The sequence below is a fragment of the Gymnoscopelus braueri genome (genome assembly GCF_963280865.1).
Source record: "Gymnoscopelus braueri genome assembly, chromosome: 2".
NCBI lineage: Eukaryota > Metazoa > Chordata > Actinopteri > Myctophiformes > Myctophidae > Gymnoscopelus > Gymnoscopelus braueri.
Window position 1 is genome coordinate 55,777,907 of NC_137604.1, and position 18,911 is coordinate 55,796,817.

An 18,911-nucleotide genomic window follows, 5' to 3' on the forward strand; every position below is an offset into this window, starting at 1 on the left:
TTTTCTTCCGCTTATCTGTGCCTGGTAAAGTTAAAACATCGCTGGCTGATGTTATGACTGAGCACAAATGTTAAAAATAGCAGACCAATTACAAAGCCAAAGGTCAAGTTTACTAAGTAATCTGCACATTAACATTAATAGAAAAGATCATGTGTAAACAAAACAATCATGTCACTATGAAGCTATCTATGAAATAAATGAAAAAGTTTAATGTGCAACACAATTTTATACAGTATGTAGTGGGGATCCCTGCTTCATCTATCCCTCAGCTACGGGGTCCTTGGCCTGAAAAACAGAAAAAAACCTGCTCTATAACCTAAAATCCAAGGCGTTATAAGGAATGATTCACTCATGTAGAGACAGCTAATGACTATACATTAGCTCCACAATTTGGAATTTGCAGTAGCCAAGGTTTGCTTCTCCACTTAAACAAACTCATTTGGTAGGACACATAGCAAGTCCAAATTCATGGTATACATTTAGTGTTGTTAGGCCTACTAATTCCTATTTGTATGAACCTTTCATTTAGTTAACAGAAGTAAGAATAGAGATGAGGACACAACATGTCTCCATTTTCATTTATTGTAGAAAATAAAATTATAAAACTGTAATCCCATCAGAATTGAATCCATATTATAGACATTTAAATATTTTTCAGGAAAATGTAATATATTGCATAAGACAAGGCACAGATTCAAGGTCAGCAATGAAGCGCAATTTACAATATCGGAGCACCTGACTGACCATTTAACCACAAGACACACACAAATGTCCAATGGAGGAAAGAAAAATGTTAACCTATAGCCTATCTTAGGCTTGACCTGCTTGACCTCTGTCTGTATGGTCAAACAGGCAAAGCAAGAACAGAAACAAAACAAAATAAAACTAAATCAAATAAATAACAATGGCATTTACTGTATGCCACAGACCAGCAAGAGAAGCAGTTAAAATGTGTTTGGATTAGAAATGGTTGGCTCTGCATTCTCCTTTCAGTCAGCCAACAGCAAAAGAAATTGTCTTTAGATATCATCTCTGTCGCGTAGAAAGGGTTAACCTCACTATGTCCAAAACTGTTACTTTTCAGCATTCAAATTCCACCTACAAGCTCAAAACCCGACAGCAACGATATGTAAAACACTCACTAGTGCCCAGGGATGGCGTTGGCAGTTCAAACCAGGTCTCTGGAACGACATGGTAGACCTACTGTACCCTTGCTGGTCTGAGATTGAATCTTTCCTCTGCTGTCTCTGTGAAGGAGGAATGCTAAGGCCTGATTTTTACTTTGTTGTACAATGGTGTCGCGACACCATCGTACGATAGAGTATAAATTAGGCACGTAGAGCTCTGATTGCCCACTTTCTTTGAAAGTAAAAACAAAACAAAATGAAAATAAAAACTTGTGGCAAAGGGAAGCTTAGTCAGCGAGTAAGTTAGTTAAAGAGCATCTTAATTCATACTTTGACACCATTATGATGCTCAGTTCTAAAACTCCACTGAATAAACTACACATAGCTACACCACTTATTGCTGAAAACCAATTCATGTGGTGGATAGTATGACAAAGCAAATCCTCTCTTACTCACACATGTGCACACACATGCACGCACGCACGCGCGCGCACACGCACACACACGCGCGAACACACACACACACACACACACACACACACACACACACACACACACACACACACACACACACACACACACACACACACACACACACACACACACACACACACATACTATTGACTGAGTAGGCTGGAATAAGGGTATTGACATAGCTGAAATGCTCAAGTATTTTACAGAATATGCAATACATCACTCATTGCATGGTGGTGTCGATTTCCCCCCCGCCCCAAAAAGAATATTATGCATTTATGTTCTGTACAAACAAAATATTAGTGTCAATATTACAATAAATATTTGTACACGAGAGCCAAGAGATAATAAATAACTCCGAAATAGACGATTCAAAGTATTGTTTTGTTTTTGTGTTTGGTGCATGTGCAAATGTTCTCATAAAAGATACACTTCCATTTCACACTTGACCGACTCCATCTGGGTCACCCAGCGAAAGTAAGCCAGCAACAGGAGCTGAAACGCTGCCATTGGAAACAGCTAATTTGGTGTTTTTTCTTACCTGCATTATGGTCAGTTAGCACATACGTACAAGTATGTTTCCTGACCTCTGGGCCTTTGAAACCTAATAAAACACCCACTGCATAATTTCGAAAAAATCAATGATCATAAATTAGAAAATGAATTTGTTTTTCTCCATGAAAAACATACTTTCTGAAAATAAATTTTACCCAATAGTAGCAGTACATTGCGCCAGCAGTAGTGGTATTCAGTAACAAAGTCGATCAGTTGTGAAAATGCTACATAGAAACCACTTGATGGTAGACTTATGGATAGATTTTAGATGGATTTGAAACTTTTGCGTGTTCGTTGTGACTGATGTGTTACCCAAAACGTTTTAGGTCAGACTACGCAAACCTGTGAGTGTTGTGAAGAAATGTTATTGTAAACCGAGTCCATTCTTTGCCAGAAACATTTCAGAGAAAATGTGTAGTTCTGTGCTGGCTAAAAAAAACATAGCAAAATGCAATCGCTTGATAAAAACGGTCGAACATGGACGAAGGCACTCGGCTGCATAAATTATTTTTGTCAAACAATGCATCTGACATTTTCTCTCATGGGGGAAAAGCATGCACAGAGTAGAAAAGTCTCTGACAATGTTTAGCTTTTCTTACAATTCTCGGACACTGGTAGAAAACTGTACAAAACAACTCAATTGGTGAGCTATAACCCATTCAATCCGGGAACGCACACTGTATCATTTTAGATTTTTTTGCTACAACCATTATTTTATACTTTGGGCAATTCAAAAATAGCAGATATACAAGCTCATAGTGCAGCACAGGGTGTCGCACTACGAGCTTGTAGATCTGCAATTTTTTTTTAAATCTTGAATATTTGGGGAAATCTTTGAATATATATATATTTTTTTTAAAGCGAAAATGTTTAACTGAAATCTTTGCTTCTGGGGATTCAAAAAAAAAATATTAAACTTACCCCCCCCCATCTCAAAATATTTAGTTCCAGGGACCCCCAGAAGCAAAGATTTGAGAACAAAATGTATATATATATATTCAAAGATTTGCACACATTTTCACGATTATTTTTTTCAAAAATAGCAGATCTACAAGCTCATAGGGCGGCACTCAGCGCTGCGCTATGAGCTTGTATATCTGCTATTTTTTAATAGCCAAAGTAATCTTAAAATGACACAGATGCGTTCCCGGATTGAATGGGAAAAATGATGTCCCTCTAGAGGTGGTTCTGTTTGTCCCTCAGGAGCCCACCAACACTTCCATAATGTGGTCTAGCTCGGCCAGGTCCATTTTGAAAGGCTGGTTCTGGGAACTCCCGCCGCCTGTACCACCGTAGCTGGAGATGGTCTTCACCAAGTCATCCGCCATCCCCACAGGAGCCATCTTGGAGGAGGTGACTGAGGGGGAGGTGCCGCCGCCGGGGCCGAAGTCGTACATGGACGTGTCGATGTCGGTGAACAGGATGTCGTCCAGGGCAAAGTCTGTCAGAAAGCCCTGGGCCGGGGACGAGGAGGGTGTGTCCGTGGTGGTACTGGGAGGAGGAGGAAGAGGAGGAGCGGGTTTCTCCATTGCTCTCTCCTCCTCCTCCTCCTCCTCCTTCTCTTGTGAGTTCTGCCCGACCTCCTTCATGCTCACATCCACCGACAGAGCCTGAGCCATCTGAGGCGACGAGAGGAGGGCGCCGGAGGAGGTGTAGGGGGAAGAGAGCGAGGGGGAGGATGATGCTGTCACAACAACGGTGGGACACAGCTCCTCTATCTCCTCCAGAGCCGTGGAGAAGCTGTCTTTTTGGGGCGAGGGGGCGGGCGGCGGCGGTGGCGGTGGCGGTTGTGGGGAGGAGTAATGGTGCACGGGGTGGGGCGAGGAGGAGGGCGGCAGGGCGAAGAACAGCGGGGAGTCTTCCTCCAGGAGGGAGGCGGGAGTAAGGCAGGAGTCCAAGGAGGAGAGGATGCTGAAGGAGGGAGGAGGAGGGAGAGAGGGCGCCTGGCGATGATATCCTTCGTCGTCGCCGTTGACGTCAGAGGAGGCGGAGCGCGGTGCGGCGGCGGGCTGCTGCACGGCGAAGAAGAGGGCGCGCACACCTCCCCCGCCCTCCTGCTTGAACTCCTCGTGGATGTGGCGGATCATGTTGTTGATGAGGACGCGGCGCTGGAGGCCTGGGTCCGGGCCGGCCCGCGGGCCGTACAGCTTCATCAGAGACATGTTGAGGACCGTCTGACGCTGCAGGGCGTAGGTGGCCCGCGAGAGGCCCCCGCCGACCGCCGCATGCACCGTGCCCGTGCCAGCCCCTGGTGGCATGGTGCCCACGATGCCCTCCTCCAGTCCATCCTCGACCTCGTTCAGTTTCCGCTTCACCCCGTTACCCAACATGGATCTGTGGAGCAGAGCAAGGTTATTATTGTTAACGAAAACTAATGAAATAATGAAAACTGAAATTGAAAAAACATTTTTGTTAACTGAACTAAATAAAAACTAAAAACAAACATAACTAACTGAAACTGTATTATATTTTTACAAAACTAACTAAAACCAACTGAAATTATAGACAAAATGCCCTTGGTTTTCGTTTTTCTTGTTGATTGTCCAACAGTAACTGGAAATATTTTCTAAATGGTATCTTTTGTTGAGTTTTTATTACACAATACTTACTCTGACCTTTTTGAATCCTGCACCTGACAAATAACCCAAAGTATGAACAAAACTCAAACTAACACTAAAACTAATAAAAAACTAAACTAAAACTAAGCCTGGTCACAAAAATAAAAACTAGCAAACCCGCTCTAAGAACGAATTAAAACTAACTGAATTACAAAAGAAATGGTCAAAACGAACTAAAACGAAACTATAATGAAAAATCCAAAACTATTATAACCTTGGAGCAGAGACAGGAGGGAGATCATCACTATGTGTGGCGGTTCCACATTAGCAACACATTCACTGGTAGCAAAACTGACAGGTAGAACTGAGGAATCAGACATATTTAGGGGATGGCAGTATCGTAAAAGCTAGAGAGTGTGGTGGTGGTTGAGCCCGGAAACGTACTGGTTCAAATCCCCTGGACAGCAACTCAACAGATTCGGACGTGCCCTTGGGCAAGGCACAAGTTCAACCACGTTCGCTCTAATGAAGCTATTCAACCACAAACAGTGCAAGACTGCAGTGTCACTGGGCTGCTCCCAAATGTGAATGTTTGTAACTCTTGTTATTGTGAATCTCTGAGCTAATGTGCAAATCTTCCCTGGGAAAGACAAAAGTTGAAAAGCTGAAAAACGAAGACAAGAAACTCATTTCCAGTTTATCCAGTATCTACTACACGTGGCAAATACAGCACCTTAACAGACATTTGAATTGACAGTTGATGGTGTGGGGTGTGGGGCAGAGGTGTAAAGTAAATAAGTTAATTTACTCAAGTACTGTGCTTAAGTAAAATGTTATTTAAAAAAAATATATATATCAGTGCTTTTACTTCTACTCCACTACATCTCAGAGGCAAATACTATACTTTTACTCCACTACAATTATTTGAAAACTTTAGTTACTAGTTACTTTGTAGACTTTGATCATTATTACAAAACAAACATCACCCACTTCAGCCCTATATACATTTCGGCCATTTGATAATAGCCAATCTAAAAGCTCAATCTACAAGCTCACAATACGTTACATTGTGAGCTTGTAGATCTGCTATTTTCAGAAGATTTGTATACATTTTATACATTTGAAAACGTGTGAAACGGGACATTCTGCATAATGAGTACTTTCTACTTTTGGTGCTTAAAGTACATTTTTGATACCAATACTTTAGTACTTTAACTAAGTAAATTTTGAATTCCAGACTTTTACTTGTAACAGAGTATTTCTACATTGCAGTACTGATACTTTTACTTAAAGTAAAACATGTGGGTACTTTCTCCACCACTGGTGTGGGGGGTGCACCAGGAGGACAGGTTCGGGGGGGGGTTCCTCTGTCAGCTGAATGGTTCCCATGTGAGCAGGAGTCAGCTGACTGTGGGTGGGAGGCAGCAAGTGAGTGTTCTCCCCTCCTGACTCCCTCACAACACAAGGCAACACGTGTCAATAGGACAGGAAATGGCCAAGAAGCTTCTGTCCTTATTATCACCCACAGCCCAGACCCCCCACCCCCCCGTTCAGACAGCCAACACTCAGTGTTGCCATGTCTGCTTATTATAAGCGACTTTGGGGATTGTTTTTCTGTAAAGTTGCTTGTAAATATTGGTTGTTGTAGGTTGCAGTTTTTTGGGCTTGTTGCCAAATGTTTAAACCAGTGGTTTCTTAAATGTTTTCATGTCAAGGACCCCCAAATACATTATGTATTTGTCTGCAAAACCTCATCTGAAAATATGTTATGCCAGGGACCCCTGTACCAGATTTGTGTTTGTTAAAATGTTTTAAAAATATTCCACATTTAAAAAAAGAATCCATACGATTCTTTTGAAAATAGCAGCGACGCTATTTTCAAATATCCGCGGTATATATGTTTAAAGTGCTCACATGGCCTATAGTCGCTTCTTTTGGGCTTGTTTATATAGACCTGTTTGCTTATTTCTCTCGCTAAACCTGGCAACACTGGATTCAGTTAGTCCCTACATAGACTGGAAACATGTTGGAAATCAGCATGTAGGAAAACCACCCAGAATAAATTCTGGTCTACACTCATGCTGTAGACATAGAAATATGTATAGATGTATAAACCATGCCAAGTATGCATGAATGGTTTCAGACAGCAATTACCGGCTCCACATTTTTTACAGTTATACAGTACAGTTCACACCTGGGAGCTCCCCAGTACAACCACAGACGTATAGACGTGTGTACTGGGTACTTCCACAGAAACAGCAACTTTGTTCATGGACTTTCAACAAGGTTCAAGGTAGTTATTTGGTGACGGGAGAATGGGGATTTGATCCAGCAACTTTCCATTCACAAGTCCATCAGTCTAACTCTTAGGCTACCAACAAACAAAAACTAAACAAACCCTGAACTGAATTAATTTCATGCTGTATATCTATAATTTTTTCAAATCCTTACCATGGCCAGCAGCCCTCAGCAAGTCAATCACAGGTTCTTTCACAACCGTCTCATATGAACACATTAAAAAAGATGTAAGCAGACAAAGGCCACGATAATAATAAAACGAAACCTGTGGTAGGCAAGGAACACAGCCTTTGAGCTGCTACCAAACTGTCATCTAAGACGGAACACACCTCTCCTAGAGTGCATGGTTTCAGCTCTGTGAGTAACTCTACCCCAGCAGCACGCTAACTGAGCAATCTCTAAAAGCCTCGCCTCTTTCAGGTGGTTCTGCGGTGAGCTGCAACCACGCACATGCCAAGGAGGGATTTAGGAAAAAGGAAAGGATTCCCCTGCAAATCTTATATTTTGATTGTGCATCAAAACAAAGTGAGAGTGAGAACAGTTTGTGAGCTACTCTTGAAAAAAAAAATCAATATGTAAAATAATCTGTACACAGGTGCATGCTTGCACATTATTCACATGTGCACAGAGAAAGCACTGGCACTGCTGGGGCAAGATCTGCACTGGCTTGTTACTATGACGAATGTGGTCAGCTGGGAATCCTGGGTGGAAGGAAGTAGAAGGGGGGGAGGGGGGTAGGTTCTCCTGCAGCCAGCCCGGCTGCAGCTGATGCTGCAGTGTGAAGATGAAAGGAGAGGTGAGAGAGAGGCAGATCCACGTGGGTGACTGCGTGTGCGGCGTGTGCTGCTCCACATACACACGGCCAACCAACCATCCGTTTTGGGTAGCACTGGGTAATCTTTCAATTTAAGTCTTAATCCCGATGTATACTTTGTCGTGCGATGTTGCATCTGCTGCACATTGTGAGCTTTAAGATCGGCTATTTTGAGTGAGTGGCACTGTTGTACGACGGAGCATAAATGAGGCATTACTCAAGGACTCTATGTCCTCTGAGCCACATGACAGCTGAGGGACGTATGCACTTGCTGTTGTGTGGTGTGGAACAAAACCGGTGACAACAAACCTGTTTTGATTATTAGGACGGGTGTACGCTAACCACAAGGCCCCAAAGTCAGTCACCGGCTGCATTTTGTGCTCATGCTGAAAATGCCTATATGGGGGTTATATCATCTAACAATCCCAACATACCACCCGCTCTTATAGCATTATTCATCAGCCTCCCTCCCTCCTCCTGCACCCAGTCGGTCTTTTCATACATGTGGGGCCCTTCGAGGTCGCCATCTGCTGACACCGACTCAGGACGAGGACGGGGCGATGTGGGGAGAGAGATACACAGAATAGTATACAGACTGACAATACTGCAATCAACGGGAAGGAGAGCAGAAACTAAGAAATACAAAAGAGAGAAGAGCCATGGCCAGGTAGCGAGAGAGAGAGAGAGAGAAGAGAGATGTATTAATGGATTTGGACAGGGACTGGGGAAAATCTAAATGGGAATAAATATGGGTGAAACAATCAATTAATCGATCAACAGAAGATGTATCAAATAAACCTTTATTAAGCAAATAATCAGTATTGTGATGTGTCATGTAAATGTTTCTAGAGTGCTATTCCCAACTTCATCAAAATGTGAATGATTGTAATTTGATCCATATTATACATATTTTTTCTTTAATGTTTTATTGCTGGGTAAACAATAACATCACTTAACATAATTTAGGCAACCCTAACCCAAGATACCTGTGTTCAAGTGTGGTGAGCATTTAACATCCTTTTGCACTTTATTATGTTATTTTACTCTAAATCTAAATTATTAGACGCGTAGATTAATCAAATACAAAAATATATACCGACAGATTCATAGTTTACAAAAAATAGTGGATGATTTACAGCACTAATGGGACTTGGACATAACATACAAAATCAGGCGCTGAGAGAGATTAATGAGGAAGACACTGAGTGGGCCATCGGCGTGCTTGGGGGAGGGAGTGGTGCAGACAGGCAGCTGTGTATAGGGTGGACTCAGAAGCCACATACCTTTCCTTTGAGCAAACAATAAGAAACGGTGTCGTGTTACAACACCACTGCAAGCGCTCTGTTCAGCCCTCCACTGAGCACTGCTGCTCAGCCAGCAGCCACTATACTACACTCAGCTGGCCCACAGCTTGTTGGCGCTCAAATTACACAGACAACTCCTCTGGATGGAGTGTGTGCGTCCCTCTCTCTCTGCCCATCTCTGGACGGAGGTGTAGCCTATGTCCCTGCCTGAACTCTCTGGATCTTCGGGATGCAGTAATTCTGACAAGTAACACACACACACACACAGCACTTCTAATGTGTGCATTCTCCCCTCAGCACTTTGCCTTCAATGGCGTTGATACTGAAAAGGTCAGGGTATCATTATACCCTTCTTTTGTGGGGGAAGAGTGGCTGTTTAAAAGCAGCTGCCTAGAACATTCTGCAGTTCAGCAAGGCTTCAGACTGAGTGTGGAGGAAGCAGCCTATAGTGTAGAGAGGTTTTCTAATTCCTGCAGTGCTGATTCCCAGGAATACCTCTGGATTCTGTACCTTGCTTAAGTTAATTCTTTCTGCATATCCTTGTAGGAAAGCCAGCCATTTATGTGTTCAAACCAAGGCACCTAAAAAGCTGGGTCAGACTCATGCCTGGACAATTCTATGTCCCTTAGTTATCATTTTGTTTGCCTTGATGTCCCACAAAATGACCTCCAGATTAAACTGCAACCAATGGTGTATTCCATAGAGATATGTGTCTTCTATTATATGCAGGATTTTAAGTGTCAAAATGATGGTCTTATATTAGAAACCAACAGCTGCACTGGCTGAGCCTGAGGACTTCTCAAGTTGGTATAGTTTAAATTATTGGGCCTTGTTTAAGAAATGTCGAGCTATTTTTAATCAGTTGCAGAGAAAGGGGGAATCCGCAGCCAACTGGCTGAAATATTTAGATAAACTTCCGCTCTCTCTTTCAGAAAGAAAAAAGAAAAGGGAACAAAATTTAGTGTTTACTGGAAACTGGGCCAGTTTGTGAGGAGAGTCAAGGAAGCTACGCTGGACTTTAGTCACTGAAATGGAATGTTGTCTGTTTGGTGCCACTGTGTGTGTGTGTGTGTGTGTGTGTGTGTGTGTGTGTGTGCACCTAATCTCTCTGTAGAGGAGATTGTTGTCTTCACAACACTTCAGAGTGAATTGTGGTGTTATACTAACTGGTGTTGTACTATACTGTGCTGTGGTCTGGGCGTGTGTGTGTGTGTGTGCATGAGTCACTTCAATATCTACATGTCATGTATGCTCACCATTTTGAATATAAAATGCTAGCACGTAACGTGTGGCAGAAAGTGAGACGTGCAAACTTTTTAACAACTTTTTTTTTTTTACTGTACAGAAAATGTCAAGGTCCCAACAGCAAACAATAATGTGTGATTTGATTTATGAATTCTGGTTGTTTGTAAATAACTTGTACGTATGTTTGTTTTCTTGGCCAGCTCTCATGGAAACGTATTTAATATCAACTGGAATGCCTGGTTAGCAATGTTTAAAATAAATCATAACAAATGATTATAAATACAAAAACAAGTCAAGTGGGATCCCTTCTGTGAGCTTTGTGTGTTTCTTTAGTGCATTCTACTTCTCAAAGAGACCTTCGCATGCAAAGACTTCATGAACATTGTAAAGACCACAGTAATGGCCCTATCATGAGGGAATCACTGTAAGAACGTGTGTGAGACATTTTAAGACAACATCCCCTCCTGGCCTTACATAATAATACTCACAAAGTAGCAATTGTACTACGACCCACACACACACATGAACGCACGTCAGCTCTCAGTTACATTGCTGAGAGGCCCCGCCCACTCCAACTTTAAAGGTCTGAAACATTCTTCACAGGCAAACGGCCTTGCAATACCTGCTGCTCCACTCTCTATTTAATACCTGCTGCTCCACTCTCTATTTAATACCTGCTGCTCCACTCTCCATCTCAATACACAGACATACATATAGATACAAAAACATGTCGAGTGTCTCCAAAACAGTCAAAGTGAAAGTATCAGGCTACAGCCTAATACCAATTAGACTATAATGTCTCTGTAGTACATTATAGTGTGACCCCTGTCTAAACCTGTCACAACAGCTGCCCCAACCTCCAGAGCAGCAGAATGCTTCAACAACATTAAGGCTGTGAATGTGATGGGGGGGGGGGGGCATAGTCCCACTAACCGCCACCTGCCACAAAGTACTCAAACGGTTATGGTGGGCTACTACTACTGACTGCCTGGACGAGGGGACAACAATGTTGCAAATGTTATTCGTTCTATGTATAAACGTGAGAGGCTCGCCACTTAGTAGCAGAATGACTCGTTACATGTAGTAACAATGTTGTTACAATGTAGTAACAATGTTGTTACAATGTAGTAACAATGTTGTTACAATGTAGTTACAATGTGGTTACAATGTGGTTACAATGTTGTAATTTAACTGCTATTAAAGTATTCAATCAATCAATCAGTAACAATGTTGTTACAATTTAGTAACAATGTTGTTACAATGTAGTAACAATGTTGTCATTTAACTGCTATTAAAGTATTCAATCAATCAATCAATCAGTAACAATGTTGTAACAAATTTGTAGTAACAATGTAGTAACAATGTCACGACGGGTGGCGCTGCAGTGGAACAACTCGACAACCGACTGTGAGTGACTGAAGACATGATCAGCCCTATCGGCGACAGTCTGCGACAAAACAAATACTGTAGGCTACTGTCTTCAGAATCATTTTCGATACACATAATGCATGGCCCGTGCACCGTGGGCTTTCTTCTTAAACTGACACAGACGTGAAATATTAAAGTCATATGTGCAATAATGCAGTAGGAGCCATAATAACTTACCACATGTACTGTGATCTTACAATCCTGCATCGGTGTCACCAAGACGCCACCAGACGGGCTGAAGAGGGACATCGATTCCTCCAAATGTTCACGTTTCTCTGCCCCACGTTTCTTTCATTATTATTCCTCTCTCCCAGCCAGAGGTAGTGTAGTCGCAGCTACAGATCTGCACGCACACGCATGCATGGAACGCACACATACATACATACATACACACACACACACACACATACACACAAATGGCGAGCGAGTGAAGAGCAGGAGACAAGAGGCCGAGGAGGAGGACAGATGACTGTAGTGTCACCCTGCCGAGCAGCGACCACCGTTATGACGTCGAGAGGAGAGTCGGCCTGGGACTGGATCCAGTGGATCTCTGCTCCGCCTCGACGAGACAAGGCCCCGCCCCCTCTTCATTTACAATCCACAACACGACGGAGCCGCTTGCCAAAAATATCAGATCTACAAGTAGGCCTGCCTATAGCATTGGTTCTCAAAGTGGGGTCCAACCAGGGGGTCCCCAGCAAATTTGTCACAATCATTTTAACCACTTAAACCATATTTTATACTTTGGCTATTCAAAAATAGCAGATCTACAAGCTCATAGCATGGCACGAGTGCCGGCAATGAGCTTGAGATGGGGGGGGGGTCCGCAGCCAAATAGTAGGCTACATATCATTTTGTGGGTCCTTGACATGAAAAAGTTTGAGAACTCAAAAGATTAAAAAAAAAAAAGTTTAAACAACTTTTCATCAATTCAAAACAATTTAAAAAAAAATGCAAGTATTTCATAAATAAAGTGACAAAAAAATCTTATAATTTCCCTAAATAAATGATTTTTTTTTCTCAAAAAGTAGTGAATATAGCAGATCTACAAGCTCACAACGCGTCTCGAAGCAATGCGTTGTGAGCTTGTAGATTTTCTATTGCCAGTGGTGTAAAGTAACTATGTACATTTATTCAAGTACTGTACTTAAGTACAGTTTTGAGGTAATTTGACTTTACTGGAGTATTTCCAATTTTCAGTACTTTTACTTCTACTCCATTACATCTCAGAGCAAATATTATACTTTTACTCATTTGAAAACTTACTAGTTACTTTGTAGATTTTGATTATTATTACAAAACATACAGTAACCACTTCAGAAAATAACGAGCTTGTAGATCTGATTTTTTCAAAAGATGTGTATACATTTTAAAACCTGAAATGGGACTTTCTGCATAATGAGTACCTTTACTTTTGGTACTTTAAGCACAATTTGATGCCAATACTTTTGTACTTTTACTCAAGTAAAATGTGAATACAGAACCTTTACATGGTATTTGTACTTTTACTTGAGTAAAAAATTGTGAGTACTTCTTCCACCACTGCTTATTGCGTTATAGTAGTTAACTCTACTCCTCCCGCTGAGAGTGAAAGACCACAACTATGTAAAGTATTCAAGCTATTCAACACTGGACATGGTATATAGCCAGAGACAGAGCGAGCGAGAGAGAGTTTTATTATACTAGTAGGAATAGCCTACTTAACTGTCCATTTATTATTGTTTATTTGATTTCCAGTGGTGTAAAGTAACTAAGTACATTTACTTAAGTACTGTACTTAAGTACAATTTTGAGGTATCTGTACTTTACTTGAGTATTTCCAATTTCCAATACTTTTACTTCTACTCCACTACATCTCAGAGGCAAATATTGTGCTTTTACTCCACTACAATTATTTGAAAACTTTAGTTACTAGTTACTTTGCAGATATAAATTATGATGTTATGAAACATACATTAACCACTTTAGCCCTATTTTATACCTAGGCTATTTGAAAATAGCAGATCTACAAGCTCACAACGCGTCGCGATGCGACACGTTGTGAGCTTGTAGATCTGCTATTTTCAAAAATGTTAGTACTTTTACTTTACATTTTGATACCAATACTTCTGTACTTTTACTTAAGTAAATTTTCGGACTTTTCGAATTCCGGACTTTTACTTAAGTAACAGAGTATTTCTATATTGCAGTATTGGTACTTTTACCACCACTGTTTATTTCACACTTGCTTAAAGGTTTCCCATGCCAATAAAGACTCTCCTGGCCAAAACAAATCTTATCTACAATCCATAACAAAATGAGCCTACTTTCAAAAACATGTCAAGAGATATCTTGCCAACTTGCCAAGTATGTAATTGTTATTTGTCTATTTGTTTCATTTGACTGGACTATGTTGGATTTGATTTTATAATGTTAATTTGCCTTTTTGTATTCAATTTTATATTTATTGTATTGTTGTTTTTACTTTAATTTGTATTTTTAGTTGTACGTCTGTATTGTATTTTCTTTGTTCAGGACCCCAGGAAGACTAGAGGCTCATTCATGTGTCTCTAATGGGGATCCTTTGATACACATAAATATAAACACTTTGAATTTAAAAACATAAGGCGGACATTAAGAAACAATGGCAGGTGATACTCATAGATGTATGCAAAATCAGTTCAAATCACACATGTGATAGAATACTTTAGAGAGCAGATAACTGGTTGACTGGTTGCACTGAGCAGTAGCTGGTTTCTGTCTTCTCCCAGAAAGCAAACAGGATGGATCATGAGCCGCTCAGCTTCTTGGTGCTCAGATGCAAAGAAAAGCTTTCATCAAACTTTCATAAGCACATACACAAAGGATGCGCATCATCAGCAGTGTACATTTTCAGCAGTGTACACTTTCTACTGCTCTGCCACCAAAATGTGGAATGCCCTGATACCATGCCATTAAAGGATTATGTAATTGGCCATGAAAAAACATCTATCAGGAGACCAAAAGGGGAGGTAAATGTAAAAAAATAAGTATCCCACGATTTTGTAACCCATTTTTTGTAAATCCTGGGCGCTACTCTCCCTCTGCCAGCCTGGGGAGAGTCCCGAACTGAGCTCATGCTTCCTTCAATGCATGAGGAGTGAGCAGGTCGCTTCTTATCACCTGACAGGGGGGAGTTTCCCCGGTAGGACGTAGCGCGTGGAAGGAACACGTTATTCCAACCAGTTCCTTTCCCCTCCATCAGGCACCCCGGCTGACCAGGGGGAGGCAGTATAGAGAACCAGGATTACTGCATGTTTCTTGTGAGGGTACCTACCCTAGGGGACATGGGGAGAACATGCAAACTCCACACAGAAAGTGTTTGTTTTTGTTGATGATATGTATTATTGTGTTAATTCTATAAGCTATGTTGATTAATTGAATACAGGACCACAATGGAAACATTGTGGTCCTTGATTCAATCAATCAATCAATCAATCAATCAATCAATCAATCAATCAATCAATCACACACACACACACACACACACACACACACACACACACACACACACACACACACACACACACACACACACACACACACACACACACACACACACACACACACACACACACACACACACACCTCACACACCTGTGTCTAAAGGTGTGTTTGTTTGCGCATGTTCGTTGGTGTGCAGGGACGCTTATATGCTGGAAAGAGTGATGTGATCACGGTGTGCCATTCTGAGGCATCTGTTTAGTAATGTGCTGGTTAGCCCCGAGTCAGGCAGAGCGTGACATAATTGCTACCAGATGGTCAGAATAAAAAGCAGTGGACTTTCCAGCACTAGCAGCTGATCCCTTTCAAATGAACATAGGACATAAAAGATATGGCACATCCCATCTGTGGCCGCATGGCTGAACGTTTCATACTACTGGACAACAGTGGATTATTGCTAACAGCCTTAAAGGGAATTTACACGTCAGTATTCTGTATTATCCACCAGCACATTTCCTATGAGTCTATCATCAAAATGTCCACCTCAAAGCCTCAAGTCAACTTAGTATACGGACATTCAATAAACACAGACCCCCCTTCTTTTCTGGCTGAAGAGGGTGGCTCAGGATCTGTCGATGCCTGTTCAACTGACCATTAACTAAATCTTCCTACAGTTATTTTCAAAGTGATCCTGCCAGAAATTTGGGCATTTGCCTCCTGTTCTCCATGGGAGCATGGATATTTTTCTCAGGGCCAATTTTGAAAGAAACCAGTGTTGCACATCCTTTAATGGAATGGTGTCAGTCAGGGCATTCCACATTTTCGTGGCAGAGCAGTAGAAAGTGTACACTGCTGAAAATGTGCACTGCTGATAATGTACACTGCTGATAATGCGCATCCTTTGTGTATGTGCTTATGAAAGTTTGATGAAATCTTTGCTTTGCATCTGAGCACCAAGAAGATCAGCCCATATGTGCCATCAAACCCTATGTTGCCTCAGCCTTATGTTCCCTCAGCCCTATGTTCCATGAGCCCTATGTTCCCTCAGCCTTATGTTCCATGAGCCCTATGTTCCCTCAGCCTTATGTTCCATGAGCCCTATGTTCCCTGAGCCTTATGTTCCATCAAACCCTATATTCCCTCATAATTATGTTCCATCAAACCCTATATTCCCTCAGTCTTATGTTCCATCAGCCCTATGTTCCCTTAACTTTATGTTCTCTCAGCCCTATGATCACTAAGCTTTACTCTCAGGGAATCTCCATAACTTATTGTACTGTATGTTTTATGGTGGTAAAACACAGACAGACAGAGATTTGTGGATTTTTCGATTCTAGTACAGCCTACTGCTATGCGGCACACATGTTATGCGAAGCTCGGCCCGAAATCAGGGACCTATACTGGCTTAGTGGCGTAAATGTGACGTGGCGCTCCACCAATCCATGAAGCCGACGGTGGAAGCCGATGCATACAATCTCCCTCTTTCAATAGATATTTGTGATTTTTTGGTCCTCTGAAACCATTGGTCTGTCAGAAATGGACACCGCTGGGCTTTATGAAACACACGGAAAGTTTGAGACCGATCTCTGTACCTGTCTGTGGGGGTCTCTTTACCGCCTTCAAATCCAGCCCTATATTGCGCTGATCAGAGCAATGGTCACAGAGTTATGGCCATTTGAAGTGTTAAACACTGCTATAACAGTGCTGTAGTTTCTATTTTTTTGTTTTTTGGTGTGACTATTCTCATGGCAGACCCCTGAACAGCATTTGTGCCAAGTTTGGTGAGGAGCGACAGTGTGCCTGTGGCCCCCCGGGGCCCCTGACGTGGCCCGTGGGAGCTGCACGTGGCCCCAAGTGGGACCATTGTCATGGCAGACCCCTGGACAGTGTTTGTGCCAAGTTTGGTGCAGATCGGAGGAACAGTGCACCTCGCAAGTCCAGATGTTACGTTTGTGACATCCACCGTCCACCCAACATCTAGGTCTAGACGATTTTAATATGGAGATCCATGATGTCATCAACATGACATCATAGAGCGTAGCTGTAATAAAACAGCTGAGTTGATTTGTATGTTGTAACTTCACAAGAGAATATATAACTTCTAAAAGAAATCTCCTTTATTAACAGTACCATACAATGGGGGCAGGGCTATGGACATTCATGTATGGCATTAAGACAAACTAAGTTTTAAACAGCAGTCCATGATGAGGCTGGAAAGGTACCACATTACCTTAAAGGTGGCGTGATATTTGTTTGTAAAAACAAATAAAGCTAATGCTCTACATTTCAATAGTAAGCATTGTTATAGAGCAGTGGGTTCCCAAACTTTTTCAAGTCAAGGACCCCCAAATTGATGTGTATTTGGCCGCTGACCCCCATCTGAAAAATTCTCTAGGACATACCGATCAACGTTTTGCATTTGTTTTGTCCCCTATGGTCAGAAGTGAAAAGCAAAATTAAAGCACTTTTGGTGGTGCAACTGTAGTGTATAGAGGCCCCTCAACATAAAATTTCCAATTTGGGGTTGATTGGCTGTTGTGTTCATGATATGGCGTTTTATTTGTAAATAAACAAACAAATAAATAAGCCCATCCCACCACTTTTGTAAGCCAATTGCAGGCAAACCGTGTGGAATATCATAAAGCTCAAATGTCACCTCACTCAAGAAAGGAAGAAAAATCTAGTTAGGCATAATTGGGGGTGACCTACTGTATAGGGAGAGTTGCATCATGAAATTATGATTGTACGACCTACAGTTCAACATAAAACAGCAACATGAGGACCATTTGATTTTTTTTTGGGGTGGAGTGTCTTCCTTGGCCTACAGGCAGCATGCACAAAATGTTTGATGCTGATCGGCAGATCGGTCCAGTGGCTTGCAAGGGTAGCTGTGCACACATAAATAATAAATAATAATAAATGAATACACACATAGGGCCCTAAAACATTATCTCCGTCCCCAGGCCTTTGGCCTGAGGGAGATACATTCAAATGGTAAATGGTGCATTTATAGCACCTTTATCCAAAAGCGCTTTAAAATGTGGATTACATTCACCCATTCTCTCACAGACAGCTGAGGAAACCATGCAAGGTGCATATGGTCCTGCACATCAGGAGCAGTTAGGCGTTAAAGTGTCTTGCTCAAGGACACTTTGACTCAAAACCAGGAGGAGCTGGGGATTGAACCAGGAACGTTCCGATTCCAAGACGGCCACTGTACCTCCAGAGCAAAAAACAAAAGGGAAAATCTGAATTTAAAAGAAAGAATTAAGGGCAACACAGAGCATTGAACACTCATTATAGTAAGTTAATTTAAAAAGAAAATCCTCCCCCACCGCAAATAACGTACTACTAGCAGTGTACATAGTTGGGTAACTGATTTATCTGATTGGCTATGCTTAGGAGTCTGATCGTGATTCAGACCAGACATGGGGACTTTACAAGACAGTTTGGTGCCTGCTCTGTTTCATAATAGGACATGACTGACACAGGGTATTATTTTCATTTACGCTGTTGTCATGGATATCAACACAGCTCCTCTCCAGAGCGGGGGACCACCAAGATTGACAATTAACTTTTTGCAGACCCCTTTCTTACTCTTTCCAGAGCACAAGAAGTCAGGATGGCCGCACTGGGACAAGGGGTT

At 41.9% G+C, this 18,911-nt stretch overlaps 1 protein-coding gene across 2 annotated transcripts; it reads right to left on the reverse strand.

Annotated features, from left to right (window-relative positions):
• Nucleotides 1-564: 564 nt before the first annotated feature.
• On the reverse strand, nt 565-12,292 carry LOC308100540 (SERTA domain-containing protein 2-like). 2 transcript variants are annotated; one of them, XM_080449606.1, is made up of 2 exons: nt 11,981-12,292; nt 565-4,490 (listed from the first exon to the last, which is right to left on the reverse strand). In XM_080449606.1, the coding sequence occupies exon 2, from the start codon at nt 4,484-4,486 to the stop codon at nt 3,356-3,358; it is 1,131 nt and encodes a 376-aa protein (XP_080305732.1). In that variant the 5' UTR covers nt 4,487-4,490; nt 11,981-12,292; the 3' UTR covers nt 565-3,355. The 2 variants fall into 2 exon arrangements, with proteins under 2 accessions (XP_080305732.1, XP_080305733.1); XM_080449607.1 differs by lacking the exon at nt 11,981-12,292 and adding an exon at nt 7,166-7,300.
• Nucleotides 12,293-18,911: the final 6,619 nt, after the last annotated feature.